Here is an 18,553-nt window from a genome sequence, read left to right as displayed (position 1 = left end):
GCTCACATTTAGTCGAAGGTTCTTAAAATAATGATTTCTTCCTTTCTTTTCATATAAGGAGCTTTTTTCCACTACAAAGACCTTATGGTGGCGCACAGCATGGCAGGCTCTCTAATAAGCATGAAAACATAAAATACTGCGTTAAATATCCATTATTGATTCATGTGATTGAACGTGACCTGGAAGTTAAATGTGTGCAATGCTGAAAAAAAGTCCAAATGCTTTAAACTTTAATATCGGGACACTTTTATTTACAGAAGAAAAATTACACTGGATTACAAGAATTCCACAAGAATTCCAAAAAAATGGGCAACATTCCACAATGTTCTATTGCGCTGAGTGTGGACAGCCTGATTGTTTATGAAATACAGTACTGAAATAATGCAGACATTGCTGAGTTATTTGGTCAAAAATAATACAAAAATAAAAACAAATCAAAAATAAAACAATGCTATGTTGCAGAAGAAGCTGAAACTATGGTATTCATACTCAAACTTTGATCGGTAAAATGGGCATGTACAGTATCTTCTCCCTTAAACCATATCCATCATTACTGCATTACTGCATCACTTAATATAGTACAGATATATCACTCAATCTATCCAAAAATTCCTCGGATTTGATTTCCAAAATGCAGATGGAGTCCATATTGTAGCTAACACGTTTGTGGCTGCATCTAAATATATTATGCACTTGTTGAAGTACACTCTTTTGGTATGTGGGTGTGAAGTTTAAGTACATTCCTCAACACACTACAACTGGTTGGTTTTGTCCTGTGATCCTTGACTCACAACCGCAATTTACTTGGCTTCTTTAGTACAATTAAACCACAAGCAAAAATTACATTTGAAGAGCCACCTGGCTCAGAGCTCTTCACCATTTGTTTATTCATTCATCTTTATTACTAACTTTTTGAATTTGACAGCTCCTCAACTACTATGGCCTTATGGGATAGCAAAATCGTAGCCAATTTATGCGTGTTGCTCTACTACTGTACTTTTTTGCAAACTGTGCAATGTACGAAGCACATTCAGCTCTTAATAAGCCATCGGGTCTATACATAGATCTTTGATTAAAAAAAAGCAATTTTTGTTGTGGATAAACATAATCTGTATTCAGTAATGTGCGAAATTAATATGGAACCTTCAATGATTGATTTTTTCCATCCCAGTGAAATGTTTTTTTAAAGAAATTATATGAATATATATACACTGTTGCACTTCAATAGGTATTTTCATATTTTTATAATCCTCTGATTCAAGTAAGACTTCTATTTTTCTTACACGTCACTGTTTATCTTTCAATACTCCATGCTTGCTTGCACATACATCCATAACACCCATTCAGACGCATTCACTCACACACACACAAACAAAAACAAACACGCAAACTTCAAAAGAAACAAAATGCACTTTCTATTTTTTCAGGAATATCTTGACATGAAACTATGGCACATATTATGTTCCTTTGATTCTAATTCAATAAAGGTTTCGTAAACAGGGACATATTTTCAACCACATGAACACCTGTGATCTGGGAAATATTCATCATCGAGTTCAAGGCCAAAGAGTTTGCAATACTTGGACCACACCTACCATCCAATGACCCCAAGGTCAAGTGTGGCTGATTCTTTCTTCGGTTATTCAGCATTCACATATTTTTTCAAACCGTCACATTTAGGTGAACGTGACAGTGGTTAAAGGCTAGAAAATAAACACATAACACTTACCCAAAACTACGACACACAGACCGCAAAAGAGATGTAAAAATTTGACTGTGATACGTTCGCATTAAAAGCTATGTATATGCGCAACCACGCTGAACTGTAAAAGTGCAACCGCCGGATTCCAACGAAAGAGTAAATGAGAGAGCAAGAAAAGACGGCGTAGACTCAACCTGTTCAACAGAGAATCAGACAATAAAGCAACCGCAAAGCCTCGAAATGAACAAAACAAGCGAGAACAAGCACAAATAAACAGGAGTCTGTCTGGTGAGCGACAACCTCCGAAAAATGTTTCACAAAGCAGTTATCGCGTGGCCTCTTCTGATACCCCGACAAAGAGTCTCTAACAAAGGATCTTACAATTGGTTGGCGTGTTCTTGCTTGTATTCTCGTTAGTTTGCTTGCTGTGGTCTCAGGGCGGCACGTTTTGCATGTTCTTTAAGTGTACGGCACGGCCCCGTTATGCTTTACTGTCCTCCTGTGTCATGTGAAGGCTGTTGTCACCGTGAATCTTGATCTCGATCGTGTCCGGCTTCAGCGTTTCCTTGCCGTTTTCCTCTTTAAGGGGCAATTTCCTTCGGGGAGTAAACAGAGATCACGGCAGTTAGTTTGACAGACTGCACATTTCAGTCAAAAGAGCATTTTTAATACATTCAGGTTGCGTGGTGTACGGGACGTTGTTGGTCCCTTGAGCAAATCCGCGCACTTAATGTCACGCTCGGTTTTTAAATTTGTGCGTTCTCGGGTTACATTTGTGGGATCCTCCTGTGTGCATAATGCCCTGCTGTGAATCCGACTGCGCATTATCTTAAAACTCTCCAAACGACTCTTTATCACACGGCATGACATTGTAAAGGATGCGGTTTCTGTTCACAGGGATCATCATCACTCTAAAAAGGTTGTTAGAGTCTAATCTGGGGACATTAGGAAGACATGGGAAGCATATCAGATACTGATACTGTATGCCGTATTGTGTGTGAGAACCGACGGGCAACCTTCCAATCTCTCTGATGAAGCCAATACAGAAGTGAATTAAACTGCAATTCATCGACTGGCCACTAGAGGCTAGAGTTCAGGGGCCTCCCAAGTTCACGTTCATATTGTTTTGTAACTCCTCATGTTATCTGTCAATCACTCTAACTGCACGTTACATGGCTGCTGATTGGTCCGTGGTAACTTACCGTGAAATAAAATATCAGACGTAACAGATTTTTCTATTCCGCGAATGTGAGTGTTGTCAACGTAGCATTCCGACTGAGTGTGACAGAGAAACGGGAAATAATCCACCAACAAATGAAAGAGTAATTTCTGAAATTTCATAATAAGCACTGAGGTGCAGGTCTCTCTCTCTTTCGCGCGCGCCCGTTTGCTCTCTCTGTGCTCGTGCCTTCTCTGGCATGCAGAAGTCTCTTCAACTGTGCGCAAGATACTGTACCGCTGAATAAAGAAATGAGTACCCGAACATATTAATGTTGTTCGTTGTTATAAAGTTTAAGTTTACTCGCGTTTATATCAGTGACGCGTGCGCAGCTGTTGCGATGTAGTTTGATGTGATGTAAGCTCACAGTACACACATCTGTTGGTTTAGAAAGACGACACAATGGTAAATGTGCAAGTCAAAGCGCGACAAGACCATCTCTAATGATCATCCCCTGATCGCACCATTCATATTTACAATGTCCTTATCTAAAGATCTTATATACATGTATGTTCCCTGTTTGTTTTGTGCATATTCATACGTGTTCGTTTTACATGCATAGTATGCATAAATACTAAATACAATGCATACTATATCTTCAATAGCCTACAAAATAAATAACTGATAAAAAAACAAGATTCTGTCTATAAGACTTATATTTTGTTAACATTAATGCATTTTTCACTTAAAAACTAACTTTAACTTCTTATATTTTTAAAACTGTGCTGCATTTAGTTAGTGAGTGGCAATTTTCTGCAAATTTGTATATTCCAAAAACTATATAAACATAAAGCTTATAAACATACTCTCACACATTTTGGTTTTATTTTCACCACAAGTTGCTGTGTGTGGTTGTTAAATAAAGTGTCTTGTGTTTATGCTCAAGTGGGCTCAGTGATATGTTAATAATGATATTATGGTGTTTTCTGGGTCAAAGAGGGAAAACTCATTGTTGTATGTATTTAAAGAAACGAATGCATTTTGTGATGTAGATTATATTACACTTTTTTTAATGAGACTATAAATTGAGGGTATGGGGGGGCCTCCAAAACCTCTCAGCCCCAGGGCCTCACATTAGGTTAAGGCGGCCCTGTCCAAAATATATTTACAGACTGGTACAAAAATAGTTTTTGGTCTGTATATGTGCGGCGACGAGCGGCCAAAATGGTGACGCAGGCACTGCCTACTATTGGCTTCAAAAATGATCTTCAGAAACCTATGGGTGACGTCACGGACACTACGTCAATCATTATTTACAGTATATTGTTAGAACATTAAAAGGGCCTTACAAAGCAATTCGGCTTGTTATCGATACTGAAGACAATCTTGGACTGTGAACTCTTTAAACTTTGAGCCTGACAGATTCATGTTTTTGCAGCCGGGAAGACTTCATACAAGAAGTGCCTTACTAGAGATCAGTCATCCAAGCCAAAGTGCAAAATCAAGGCAAATGTAAGTACAACAGATATCTCAACAATAAAAAATCTGATTGTTGTCAGATTGCTTTACAGGAAGAAAGATGATCACATACCACACTAACTAATTTGACAAACACATTCCATGTATAAATAATTTTTTACTGTTTTTCGGTCACGCCTACGTCTTCATTCGAGCTTGTTATCTTTAGGCTGGTTTCAGGTTTTATATGACACATTTATGATGCCAAGTACTCATGATTAATCGCTTTATTAAATGATTTAAATCAATGGCACCATTTCTGGTACATCCAGAAGCATCTAGTCACAATAATATTCCCTCATTATTATTTTTTTTACATTAATTCGAGTGAAATCAAGGGTTTTGACTAACATACACATAAAGCTACATTATGATTTATATTCCTATAAAATTCATGATGCTGTAAGACCCATTTTAGTCCCTTGACTGGGCCTGTTGTTGTTCATTACAAAGACCCTTTTGTAACTAGGCAGCATTTAAACACACATATGCCACAATGAAGCAATGAGAATGGATTATAGCTTAGTGTTCCTGTAGCTCAACTAGAGGGTTCATGGGTTTGATCCCAATACTGATCAAAATGTATAGATTAGAATAACTGGATTCTAATAATGGCTGGGATTTTTTAAGCCATGCTAGGTAATTATTGAACAGAACCGCTGGGGTTAAAATTGACCCAATGCAGGGTTATTTGAACCCAAATGCTATAACCCATGGTTGCATAACAACACCCCAACATTGCGTAATTTAAAACCCTGTGCATGTTCTGTCCAATATTTATCCATTACGGGTTAAAAAAAACCCCAGCTATTTTTAGAGTGTGTTAGTCGCTTTAAGAAAAGCATCTACCAAATGCTTTAATGCCTAATGTTTATACACAAATTTTTCAATTACTCTCCCTACATAATTTATTTTATAAAACACTGTTAAAATGTCTATTCTGGAGGCTTTCCAACGATACATAGTTTGTAGTGATAGATTAAAATTTACATCAACAATATTGAAGTAAACTTAGGTGTCCTGTATTCGGGACGGCAACGCTTAACAGGTTTTAATATCCATTGCTTGCTCTATGTCACTTTATGTGGATGTTAAACATTATGGTATGTTCTCTCTGTGACCTTCAAGACCTTCTCAAAGTATTAATGTCGATATTTTAGATACACAGATTGGAAATAATATTGAAAATTTTTAAATAAATATACACTTTTACTTTTAACTCTTTCCCCGCAATTAACAAATCATTCTCGTCAATGAAGAGAAAACTTTTCCACACCAATGATGCTTTCCTGAGTTTTTACGGTAATCTGTCATTCTGATACTATTCACTAGATGGCACTCTTACACAATTTATAAAAAAACTGAAGCAGAATTTTTGATCTTTAACAAAATTCCTTTTACAAAAATGCAATTATTAAATTTCTTTGCTCAAAATTTTTCTTTTTTTTAAGAAACTTACCCATATTTAAGAGGTCAAATAAAGATAGGATGAAACGTTTTTCCCCCATTTTATTTTTTTGAAAGCAGAGGGTCTGTTCTTTCATTTGATATGTTTATACATTGAAAAAATCTTTGGTTTTTGGAAAATTATTTTTCCTTAATTTTTTTTTGGGATCTACACAATTTAATTATGTACACCAAATCAACATGATTGAATCAAGTTTTCTTAAAATTCAATTAATTTTAATTAAATGTTAAATTAATTTTAAGAAAACCTAATTTAATCATGTGCAACCGATGTCCAGAATTTTTTTATATTTATAGAAAAAAATTACTGAGAGGGATTTTGTGAAACTTTTGTGAAAACCCCAAAAATGCCTGCGAGCGACTTTAAAAAAAAGTCTGGCGGGGAGTGAGTTAAACACAATTTATTCTACGTTCCAAACTTTGAGAACCACTGACTCAAGTTAAATATAAATACTAATGCTAACGGACACAAAGTAGATACTTACAGGTATGCAGCCTTGCCTTCTTCCAGCTCTTTGCTTTTGCCACTCGTGGCGGTCTTTTTGCTGCAGAGCTTGCGGGTGATGCACATGAGCAGACCGCACTGACGCAGAAAGAAGCAGCTGACATCCACCAACACAAGCAGCAGCAGCAGGCCAGCTAATCCGAGCCCAACCACTGCACCCAGACCCAGGCCGCTGAACAGCGAATCTGCTGAGACACGATACACACATAAGCATCACTGAGGGAACCTCACAACACATGCTACAGTCATTTTTTGATGAGACATTATATGTTACTTTAAATGTGTGTTTATGCATTAGACTTATTGCACATATGTTACATTCAGTTAAATAAAAGCCAGTTTTGCTCCAAGGTATGTTTAGCCTCACTCTGTGGGGCAAATACTGAATTTAATGCGTCAACCGTACAGTAAAAGTGATGTGGTACTACGGTTTTACAGTGAGTTGTTAGGCAAAAGACAGCCAATCATAAACAGCCTCAGTGCTTGGTTCAACTTTTGTGCTTGTCGACTGAAGAAAACTGCTGACCTTAAAAATTTTGAAGTGTGATGCCAAATGCATTAACTGGTGTGATGAAGAGAGTATTATTTTTATACTGTAATATGTCCCAAGACTTAAAAAGTGATTTATGTGGCGTCTCTTTCACATACAGTACAGTATGGAACAACAGGTCGCAAGTGCACTGCACATAGTCCTTCAATGTTATCAACCTCATAAATATGCAAATAAGAACCTTGGCCCAGGGTTTACACATGTAAAATCTCAAAACCTGTCTACCTGGGATTAATTACTAACCCAGGAAAAGATATAAGGATGTTAAGCATGACCCTGGGATAACAACTTCGAGCGCCAAAATCCCAAGTGAATAACAGGAATCATATTACCGTTCTTTGTATCCAGGATAAATTAATGTGTTTTATATTAAACACATTTGTGTCAGTTTTTGGATATTGATATAAAAAAATGTATTCTAAAAAAATCTCCTTTAAGTGAACGAATAAATGCACAAAGAACCTCCGAAAGGCTCTAATTAATGAAAAAATCTGTTCTGTTTATATCGCAGCCTTGAGTTAGAAACTCTGAGTGCTTCAATTCAATGTTCTGTTATTGCCGAAAGCCTCCGGTTGTCAGAACGTTTGAAATGATGATGAGAAGTGTGAAAGCATTTAAAGAAAAGTCAATTCAGCCATTCATGAAAGACGACTTGCAGACAACGTGTACTAAATAGACCGAGCCAAGTTTGCATTATAAGAACTTCAAGGTGATGCAACTTTAGTGACCTTATTTAAACTCCGACGGCAGAGGGTTTGCATGGGGAAATGAGGCTGTCGGGGAAGCCATTCAGGAGACATCCATTTTGAAGGAACATTCTGGGCAATGGCATTGCCCTAAACACATCAATCACAGATGCTGTTGAAAGCAGCATTGCTATTAGAAAACCATCACAGAAGTCTGGTTTGATCTGGATATAGTGACAAGGCGTTAAAGTGAGATCTTACATATGGAAAGAAGATGGGCAATACTAAACAAATCAGTCCACTGAGCGACTACTTTTTGGACCCTGTTTACATCTGGTATTGGGAGATGTACAGCCGCATATTCAGTCACAATCACATCCACCTCAGCTCTGGAAAGTACAGATGATACTACAGTAATGCTATATAAAATGGTCTATTTTTGTAACGGCAGTATATCAGTTTATATCATAAGCCGGTGCACTCAGATGTATTGATCCGTGATGTGGTTGAATTTCTGATGCACAAAGCACCACCTCCACCAAATGACTTATCAGCCAATGCATCTGTTTTTCACCATCCGTCCTTCTGATCTCCATGAAAAATGTGTCTTTACTCCTATAGCTGATTTGTTGTTGATTTATAACATCATTAGAAGCTCAATTTAGCATCTCGTTAATATCACTTATCCTGAAGCTCCACAAATGGGCGTGATCCATCCGCATCGGAGTTCAACGCACTCTATTAATTCGGTCTGAACGGTGATTGAGATTCAGCAATGAGGAGTAATAACTCAAGCTCGATTGATTGTGTCTGGACTGTAACCATACTAAGAGAGGAGGTCTGGGGGAGGATCACAGCAGATGACTGACAGTGTAATGAAGCTTATAATCATGTGTGGGACTTAATGGCTGTTTCACGCTGATACGTGACTAAGCTGAGTTTGGACGGATCCAGAGATTTGAAGTCTGGCGGTTTTGAACACTTTAAGGGACTATGTGAAAGGAGAGGGTCTGAAGGTATTTTTGGAAGACTACGGATGTCCAAATTCGGTGTTAAGATGCACTGCCGCATAAAAACAGGACAAAAAAACCCTAACGCTAATTCGCACAGGCACATTTTCGTAAGTTGCTTTTGCCACTGTGATGTCTGGGTTTCGTTATTGTTATTTTTTATGATAATAATAGTTTATTTACGATTCAAATTAGTCTTTAGTATTGAAAGTGCTGTTTAGGTTCAGTGTAAACAACTTACATTTATGCATTTGGCCGATACGTTCATTCCCTTTTAGGTGGCTTACTATGCATTTTAGTATTTGGTATACATAAGTATGTGTGTTCCCTGGAATTGACCGTTGCACTGGAAATGCAATGCATTAGTATACTGGTATGCGCCATTTCTACAATTTTTAACTTTTTTTCATGCATCTGTCTTATAGTATAAAGGTTTTAGCAGTAACAACATAAACAAGCGGCTGTCGTGGTCCGCACGTAACTTCCGGTAAACTCCGCTAAGAATAAATAACAACAAAGTTCTTTAAACGCAGTTTATTTCTATAAAAAGCAAGGCATTTGTTCAAGAGATCAGTTTAGCAACTAGTCAGACCATTAAAACGAAACCGGAAGTAAAGTTCGGATCCAGACGTGTATCGCGTCAGCGCACGTGCGTCCGATGAATCCGTCTATATTGCATTGCCAATCGACACACCCCATTTCTATAGCATCAAATTAATAGCTTAAATGAAACTTAGGACAAAAATGAACAATTGAACATATATCAGTGTTATAACAACTACCTTAAAGGACCAAAACCATCTTTCAGAATTTTTTTTTGGAAGTGTAAATATTTTCTTTATTTAGAGCCAAGTCCCGTTCATTTGCATGGAAAGGGCAGGGTTTATGACTTGTACTGCAGCCAACCACCAGGGGGCGATTAAAGGTAGTGAGGTCAAACAAATGATTTATAGGAAGAAAAGACAGAAAAGTGATGTCAATTCGCTGTAAATATCTGATCCGGTGTACAATGGTTCAAAAACTACCGCCAGATGAAGCGATGTTACGGCATCTTTGATACTGAAATAGATTGGCTCTTGTGTGTCTCATGACCAATTGCATCATTATGCTAGCTAAGAATGTGAAACGCTATTAGCTGCCATGACCCATTGCTTCATGCTCAAACCGGAACATTAATGTTTGAATGAGATCTGGCTGTGCACGTTGCATTCATGTATTTCTATCATATGGCTTCAGTTTGCAATGTTTGTAACGTGAAATGTCGTTTTTTTGGTGAAAGTACCTGTGACTGTACTTTTATTTGCGTGTTTTATGTGGTTGATAACTGGTTGGGTTTAGGGTAAGGGTGGGATTAGATGCTCCAAAATATCTTTAAAACTATATATATTTATTAAACTTTTCACTAATGCAAAATATGAAATGTGTCTTATCTGACATATAAGGATAAAACACTAAACGTAACCACAGGTTGTATAAGCTGCTGGCCACCAGAGGGCACTAATCCTTTAAACGTACCTTGACGTCGTAATACGGTGCTTGCACAAACAAACTATTAGGCCGATACTTCAGTTACAACGGTTACCTGTTCTACATTACTGTATAAATTCCCATTTATCATTTGTTTCTGTATTAATAATTGCATATTTAAGTAACTAATTAAATTATATTTATTATTAAATGCTGAAATGATTTACCATTATGCAATTGTAATTACTGTGTAGTATATTATGTATGTAGTTGCTGTGTAAATGCATCTTTTAATGGTGTAGATGCCACTTTAGATGCAGCTTCTATATAAATTATAGACATTAAATTATAATTAAATCCTGTTGAAATGATTCCCTTAAACCATGCATAGCCAGCAATCTGTTTTGCCAAATACATTTGATGTGCAATGAAAACTTATGAACCGATACAGCTTTATTACAGCAATACAGTCATTTCTACCAAAGCCTTTTAAGAAGCTATAGTCGGCAAAAGTGATCACCTTCATCCTCAAATACAACTTTTACAAGCTGTCTCTGTTTTATTTAGTGAATACTGTACAATGAGCTGACCAGTCACAGTTTGGTCCTCTGTTCTAATCAACCCATAAAACCGAATGAATCCTCCATAAAAGAATACAGTTTTCTTATCTCCTGGACAAATGGCATCTTTCTGGAGTCTTGAGGTATATTAAAGGTGCTAAGACCAGTTTTAAGACCACCCACACCTAATGCTGGCCCATTAACCCTTGCACTACCTACGTAGAGGTCACAAGTGAAGTGTGACTCCATAATGATGTTTTAAAGACTCTGATGCTCATTAAGTCGCTATGCTTGAAGAGCAAAAGGGACCCTCGAGCCGTTAGACGATTAATAGACCGATAGCCATAATCAGTGGCAAAGATGTCTTCGTGCTGCCTGGGGTTGGACCGATGGGTCAGAACGGACTAAATGGGTGTGAAGTGGCACCAATTAGATGTACATTTGCTATACTTCCACTTCTGTTGCAAAAAATTAGGAACCGAATTGATTCTTCTACGCTATGAGATTGTTGTGAAGGTCATTTTATACAGTATATGATTTAGGTACATATATGTTTCTTTGATGTATGATATGCACCCTTTAAGGTGCACTTTTAAAAATGGGACCGCCCTAGTGACAGCTTTCGTACCTTTTGCCACACACTAAAATATCTTTTATGACGATAACATACAAGTTATGGTTTAAATAAATGAAACTGATTGTTTTTAGTTTTGACTAAACCAAATAGAATTGTTTATCTCAATGTTAAACCACATCACTGCTTTGTCAACATCTGACACTTCCTGTGATTTATGACTTATGGCTTTACAACGAATAAATGCACTTTGGCAAGCCGTCCAGTTTCCTCTTTCAAAATAAAAAAGGCTTATTTATGAGCAGTGTGATCAGCTGTAATGGACAGCAGTAAAACAACGGGCACATTTTCATTTACCGGAAACATTTCCAACTGGAACAATCAACAAAGAGCCATACTACTCTTATAAGAAGTCAAGTCACATTAGGAAATAAAGCTTTTAATAGACTGGGCATTAGACACTTTCTTTTAATGAGAACAATATTGAGGTTTTTGACACGCTCATAAATGAAATGCAATGTTCTATTAAGGTGTAATGAAAGAACGGAAGGGGCAGCAAGTTGAGGTGATTAAGATTAATAGTCTCAATCGAAGGGACTCTAATACATTTTCAAATAGATATATTAGATCATATACGAAGTCTAGATTTGAGATCTTAATTAGGTGTGCGGCGAGAGTATTACAACCTTTAATAACTTTTACAATTAAAACTTGTAAAAATGTACCACTTCAAAAGTAATGTATGAAAATGAATCATATTAAACTAAAAACTATAAATTATTACAAGATCATATACAACTTCACAGTCGGTTAGCATTTAACCAACTAAAGTTAAAGGTCATGTTCTTCCTGATCCCATTTTTCAACCTTTAGTTAGTGTGTAATGTTGCTATAATAGCATACATAATACCTGCAAAATGATAAAGCTCAAAGTTCACTGCCAGAAGATATATATATTTTTAACAGAATTCCCCTTTTAAAGCCTACAGCCCGCTACTTCCCGATTGAATGACATCAATAACATTTTTTTAAATAAACTCCGCCCACAAGAATATGTCACAAAGTAAATCCAAACGGCTCCAGGAGGATAAACAAAGGTCTTCTGAGGGTAATCCGCGCCGTGTTGTTGTAGAAATATCCATATTTAAAACTTTATTAACGTAAATAACTACCTTCCGGTAGCGCCGCCATCTTAGTCGCGTCTGCATTCAGGATGAGAGCTTACGCAGCCTACAGAGGTTACTCTGCTGCTGCTCTGTGCCCCCGCCCTCCAAATTTGTCATACGTCACTAAGAAAAGTGCGTACACTACGCTAATACTCTCTCCTGAATACAGAGGAGTCTAAGATGGCGGCGCTACCGGAAGGTATTTATTTTTGTTAATAAAACTTTAAATATGGATATTTCTACAACACCACCGCACGGATTACCCTCAGAAGACCTTTGTTTATCATCCTGGAGCCGTTTGGATTTAATTTGTGAAGGATGGATGCACTTTTTTAGACTTGAAGGTCGTGGACTATGGGTGGACCCCGTAACATTACATTTAATCAACTGAAAGATCTAAAACATTTTCTAAAATATCCGAAAATGTGTTTGTCTGCAAAACGATGGACATATGCAACTCGGTAAATCATGGGTTTAATATCGTTTTTGGCCTAACTATCCATTAAAACACATAAATACAAAGTTTGCCTTTTTTCCCCTAAGATGTAAGATAACATAAGAGTTAGATGGTTTCCCTCCACATTTTAAATTTAAATCAGTCAGTAAACCATATAAGTAAACTATAGGCTAATGTGTTTTCTGTCCTTAAGCGAACATTATGGAACTATTTCATTACAAAGCCTAATATCTCTTCAATATTAATAAAGGCTTATTCATCATGTTTATCTTTGCTGAATAATTAAATTGCTTTAGTTCTCAATTCTTGTTCAGCTTGCAGTGTTGCATAATATAATTATACAGTTAATTCAATTGTTGTGTATTAACCATGACCTGTAAAGTGTTAAATTATCTTCATTAGTCATTAATTTAAATGTCTTCATTTTTTTACAGTATTAGTGTCATGAATGAATAGGTGTGCGGATGCAAAATGAAAAAAAAAATATATATATATATATATGAGTACAGAGGCTCTAGTTGTCACATTAGGGTAAGTTAAGCTAGTTTATTTGTGAAATTTTGTCACAGACCTTATTCTGACATGAGCTAATTTGATACAGTACACATACTAAATAGCACTAAAATTGGTCAATCACTTCAAGTGCTATTTATCACCTATATTGCACCTGTGTAGAACCATATGGTGCCATAGTCATTCAATTACTTAAGTACTTATGGGGCACTTAAAATACCCCCCCCCCCATACTAAGGCAGTGAACCAGTTTTATTGCTATTTAGCATTTTTTAAGAGTGTAGATTGATTCTTCAAATGTTAATGTAAGATGAAAACAGTACAATCACCTTTGCAGGATTTCAAAATAGCATCTTAACACTTCCAATGAGGGGTTCATTTTATTAACATTACATACATCATGAAATAACAATGAACAACATTTACAGCATTTATTATCAACCTACAGGTATCCTCCAATGAGTCCAACCCATATGATTGTTTTTGCCGTTTGTCCACTTCTCCAAATAAAACCCAGCAGATGCGTTTACTAAATTAGCGCCTCTACCGCGAGCAGGTGAAACTTAATATATTAGGGTATGGAGTTATATATTGTGGTGTAATTTTGCTTTGATGACATGCATTGATATGATTTTTGATTTAAACTGCCATGATTATTTGTATTTATATTACACATTACACTATTCAGGAATTTAGGGAAAATAACATATTTATTATTATTTGATTTAAAACACAGCATACAAACAGTCACAACATTTGAGGTAATTAACTGAGGTAAAACAATTGATTTATTTGAAGAAAAGATGCAAAAGTGATTACAATCCGCTGTAAATATCAGATCCGGTGTACGACGGTTTAAAAACCGCCTCCAAGAAGTGATGATACGTCATCTTTGATACTGAAATAGCATTGGCTCTTACCTGTCCTGTGACCAATTGCATCATTACGCTAGATAAGAATGTGACACGCTATTGTGACTGATTCGGTGTTTGAATCAGATCTGACTGTGTGCGTTGCATTTATGTATTTCTTTATATTAAGTGATTGCATGCCTTCAGTTTGCAAGGTCTGTTTTTAAAACATTTACAAATGCAAAAAATGAAATGCGTCCAATCTGACGTGTAAGGCAAAAAAATGGAAATGTAGCCACAGGTTATATAAGCTGCTGGTCACTAGAGGGCACTAATCTTTTACACGTACTCCGTCGTCATAATATGACGCTTGCACAAATAAACTATTAGGTTGGTACTTTTGGAGGACTGTCTCTTTATTAGGCTAGGTTTATTTAAAAACACGATTGTTCATTGTTAGTTCTGTCAAAAATACTACAAATATACAATTTGAAATGTTAAAAACATACCGCAATAACTAATGATAACATAGAGAACCTTATTGTAAATGTAACTTAACAATAAATATGCCTCAGTTAACTCTTTCCCCGCCATTGACGAGTTATTGCATCAATTAAGAGAATACGCTTCCCTACCAATGTCAGTAATATATATTTCTGATATTATCCACTAGGTGGGGCTCTTATCCAAATTATAAAACACTTAAACACCCACTGATTCAAAAACAATAAAAACTCTGTGTATGTTTTAATCAGCATTCTGAATATGATTACTAACAAAAGTCCTTTACAGAAATGCTTTTTGCACAAAACTGTGTATTTTTGAAGAAACCTACACTGAAAAAAATATTTATTCAATTTACTTCATTTTTTTTAAGATAAGTGGTTGCAATCAATTTATTTAAGCTTTATTTAAACAAAAGTTTATTTTATTTTATTTTATTTAAAAAAAATTGTTTAAATGTAGTTTAAATAAATTATTGCAACCACTTACTTTAAAAAAAATAATGAATAATTTTTTTTCAGTGTACCCATATCTGAGAGGTGATAAATAGACTTTCATTTGATATATTGTATGTTTATATACTTATAGAAAAAAATTTCTGCTGCCGCTGGCTGGGTACTTTTTTTTAAGAATGCTGTTGGGGATTGTTGGAGTTAATAAGACTACATCATTCAACTTCATGAGAAAAAAATTGGTTCATTCTCTTTATATTATGGAGTAAAATACAACACATGTGATTTTAAATCTGTACAAAGACGTATTTATTGAATGACTGTAATAGCTTAATTTACTCTATTCTTATATTACACCTCCTTATTGATAGCAACATTATCCAAATACTCTTATTCACAAACAGCTGAAAACTCCAGTTATTTTGTTTCTCATCAACACCGAGGAGAAACAATAAAGAAACAATTTTGCCAGAGGTGTACACAGAGAATGAAAATTAATGTGCATTATATTTTAAAACTGTGGGAGGGAGAAACAATGTTTGATTTTTCTCATCTTATGGGTAACAGGAGGTACGGCAGGCCCGTCTGATTTATGATGCCATTGTTAAAAGTCATATCAATTTGAAATCCTACTTGACTCCATTTAATGAGTGCTGCATTGTATAGCTCTGTGTGTGTGCGTATCGGCAACATCATTAAATAGATTCTTTCAAGCGATACAACTGCTGACATTTCCCATTGTGATAATAAACCAAAACAAAAGAGCCCGTAGAAACAAGCAGCAACAAAGTAACCGCAGAGGATGGAAAAGCCATCGCACGGGTGGCTTACTGCATCTGTAAACACTAGCAAAGCTGAGCTCATTAAACATACAGCTAAGTGTCTGATCGCTATTGTCACAGGTAAAAAACTCTAATAACCAATCAGTTGTTTTGTTCAGGCTCAGTTTTTGGCATGAAGAGTGTGAAGCGAACCACTCAGAAGTATAGGGCCGCGGTCAAAGTCACATGGGTTTTGGGAACGCCACTGGAGTCTGGCAAGAGGCAATGAACTGGCATGGCTAAGAGTCACGACATGAAGCCCAGTGGCGGGGAAAACAGGAACGGGTCTCTGGTTCAGTCTTTTGGTCTGATTCCAGGGAAGGTGAAGATGGAGGAATGTCAACACAGACACAAGCACAGCAAGAGTGACAGGGCAGCTCCAAGGACAGTCATCGCATTGATGGGCTGTGCGAGGGGATGTCCACGTCCAGTTGAAGGGGGCTCACAACACTGATCTGCAATGAGATGGAGAGGGGGAGTGGAAGGAAAAGGGAAACACATACAGTAGGTGTGTGGAGCCAGCAAAGGGTGCAGGATTAGGGCTGTAATGGTTACACAAAAGACAGACAATGTTCCCTCTAAACTGTGCTATTGCATGGCCATGGCCAATATGAAGAAAAAATTACTGATTTTATTTTTACATTTCAAACAACAATTTCCCAAATTAGGGTAAATCTTATGAACATCATCTTAAACGGACACTTCACTATTTTTTTAAATATGATCATATTCCAGCTCCCCTAGAGTTAAACATTTGATTGCCCGAAAATAGTCCCCTGCTATTAAAAGTTACCAAGGGGACTATTTTCGGGGCGGTGCGTAATATCATTGCGCCTCCTGCAGCCATGTTACGGCAGCAAAGTCCTTGATAATTACGCCAGAATGAGAGTATAGTTCCTAGTCATATCTGCCTAGAAAATCACAACTTTTTATTTTCCGTCTGTCTTAGTACACAATGTTAATACAGAAGAGTCAAGTTTTAAATTGGAAAAATATAGAAACTCTTTGGTTATTTTTAGCGCGATCCTAATGGACTCAGATTAAATGGATTATGCTAAGGTATGCGTAAAGTGGTAGCGCCAGACCCGGAGATCGGCTGAATGGATTCCAAAAATTTTAAAATCAAATGTTTAACTCTAGGGGAACTGGAAAATGAGCATATATTTTTTTTAAGTGGATTTTTCCCTTGAATGAAGTCCATCTGAATTTTACCCTCTGTGTAAATTGGAATTATGGAATGGAATTATCTCAGCTTTTTGCTCAAAATTTTGTTTTTGAAGAAACCTACACTGTAAAAAAAATCCGTAGAAATTACAATGTTATTGCAGCTGGGTTGCCGGTAATTTACCGTAGATTTAAATGTATGTTATTTACTGGCAAGAGTTTGTTCAAAGTTAAATAAATTTTAAATATTAACAAGTCTTTATCTTTACAGAATAAAACTATACAATAACAGCCTCATGCAAAGCATTCTGGGAACCAGAAATCATCATCAACCTTTTTCTGTTTTTTGCTTCAGATTTTGTTTCCCAGAACGTTTTCCTTGAAGCTGTTTTTTTAGTTTTACTCTGTAAAGACAAAGACTTGTAAATGTTTCATGTTCATTCAACTTTGAACAAAATGTTGCCAGTAAATATCATCGTGATTGTTAATATACAAACCCCCGTTTTGAAGAGCTGAACGATATATCTTGTTGGGATGACAAGCGGGCATATTTTTTTATTATAAGCTCAAATGAGCACGTGACGCGATATTCTTTTATGCTGCTGAATGATCTCCGCTTCAGTGCGTGATGAGCTAACTTACCTGATATCTGCTTCAGTCCAGTTTGCTGACATTTTTTGTCATGAATGTTGAAAATCTCTCATTTTAAAGAGTTGAACCAACTTCATGTTCCCATGACATGCGCATCCTCACTACAGCACGTGCATCATTGTTGTTTATGCGTCTCATTTATCATGTCCTGATAACTGCTTCAATCTAGTTTGCAACATTTCTCGTCGTGAATGTTGATATGCATGTAAATCTCTCGTTTTAAAGAGCTGAACCATAACATAACTTTTGTTGTGATGACCCGCACGTCCCGCCTACGGCACGCCCATTACGGCATTGTTTGGGCTTCTTGTTCACACAGAGGGTTTTCGGTGTATCTTACTAGGTCCTCTTTCCGGCAACGATCCCAGAAGATTTACGGGACATGTTTGGTTCACACAGAAGCTTGTCTGGCAATTTTACGGGTATTTTCTGGGACCAAAGATACATGTGAATGGGGTTTTAGATTGAGAAAGCTGTCCTCCATAAAATGTGCTGAACTAAGACTTTGTTGTCGGGCTTATAATGTTCAGGAACCATATTAAAAATAAATTGTAACTGTTGTTCCCTAAATCTGACCTTCATAAAAGGCCGTACAAAAGGCATCTGCAACCGGCGTGAAAATAACAGCATCTCAATGCAATGGCAACAACACTCTTATACACTGACTCGCCCCCTTTTTATGTGCATATTCTGAGGGGCTTTTTATTTTAATTATAGACATTGTGTTAACAAGATGTAAGGAAGAAGCAAGGGCGTAAGTTTGATTCTGGCATTGG

The 18,553-nt window shown here is 36.6% G+C and overlaps 1 protein-coding gene across 3 annotated transcripts in view; it reads right to left on the bottom strand.

Moving 5' to 3' along the window:
• Window positions 1-222: 222 nt before the first annotated feature.
• ncam2 (neural cell adhesion molecule 2) overlaps window positions 223-18,553 on the bottom strand; it is a 267,126-nt gene continuing 248,795 nt past the window's right edge. The window contains exons 16-17 of one of the 3 annotated variants that reach the window (XM_065251960.2): window positions 6,332-6,539; window positions 223-2,298 (exon numbers count right to left, since the gene is read on the bottom strand). In XM_065251960.2, the coding sequence (XP_065108032.1) occupies window positions 2,184-2,298; window positions 6,332-6,539 (323 nt within the window). In that variant the 3' untranslated portion in view covers window positions 223-2,183. Of the gene's footprint in view, window positions 2,299-6,331; window positions 6,540-15,209; window positions 16,418-18,553 lie in introns of those variants that run through there. The other 2 variants (XM_065251961.2, XM_065251962.2) reach the window with 2 other exon arrangements.

This window comes from Paramisgurnus dabryanus, chromosome 15, assembly GCF_030506205.2.
Source record: "Paramisgurnus dabryanus chromosome 15, PD_genome_1.1, whole genome shotgun sequence".
Taxonomy (NCBI): domain Eukaryota; kingdom Metazoa; phylum Chordata; class Actinopteri; order Cypriniformes; family Cobitidae; genus Paramisgurnus; species Paramisgurnus dabryanus.
This window is presented reverse-complemented; position numbering and strand designations above follow the sequence as displayed.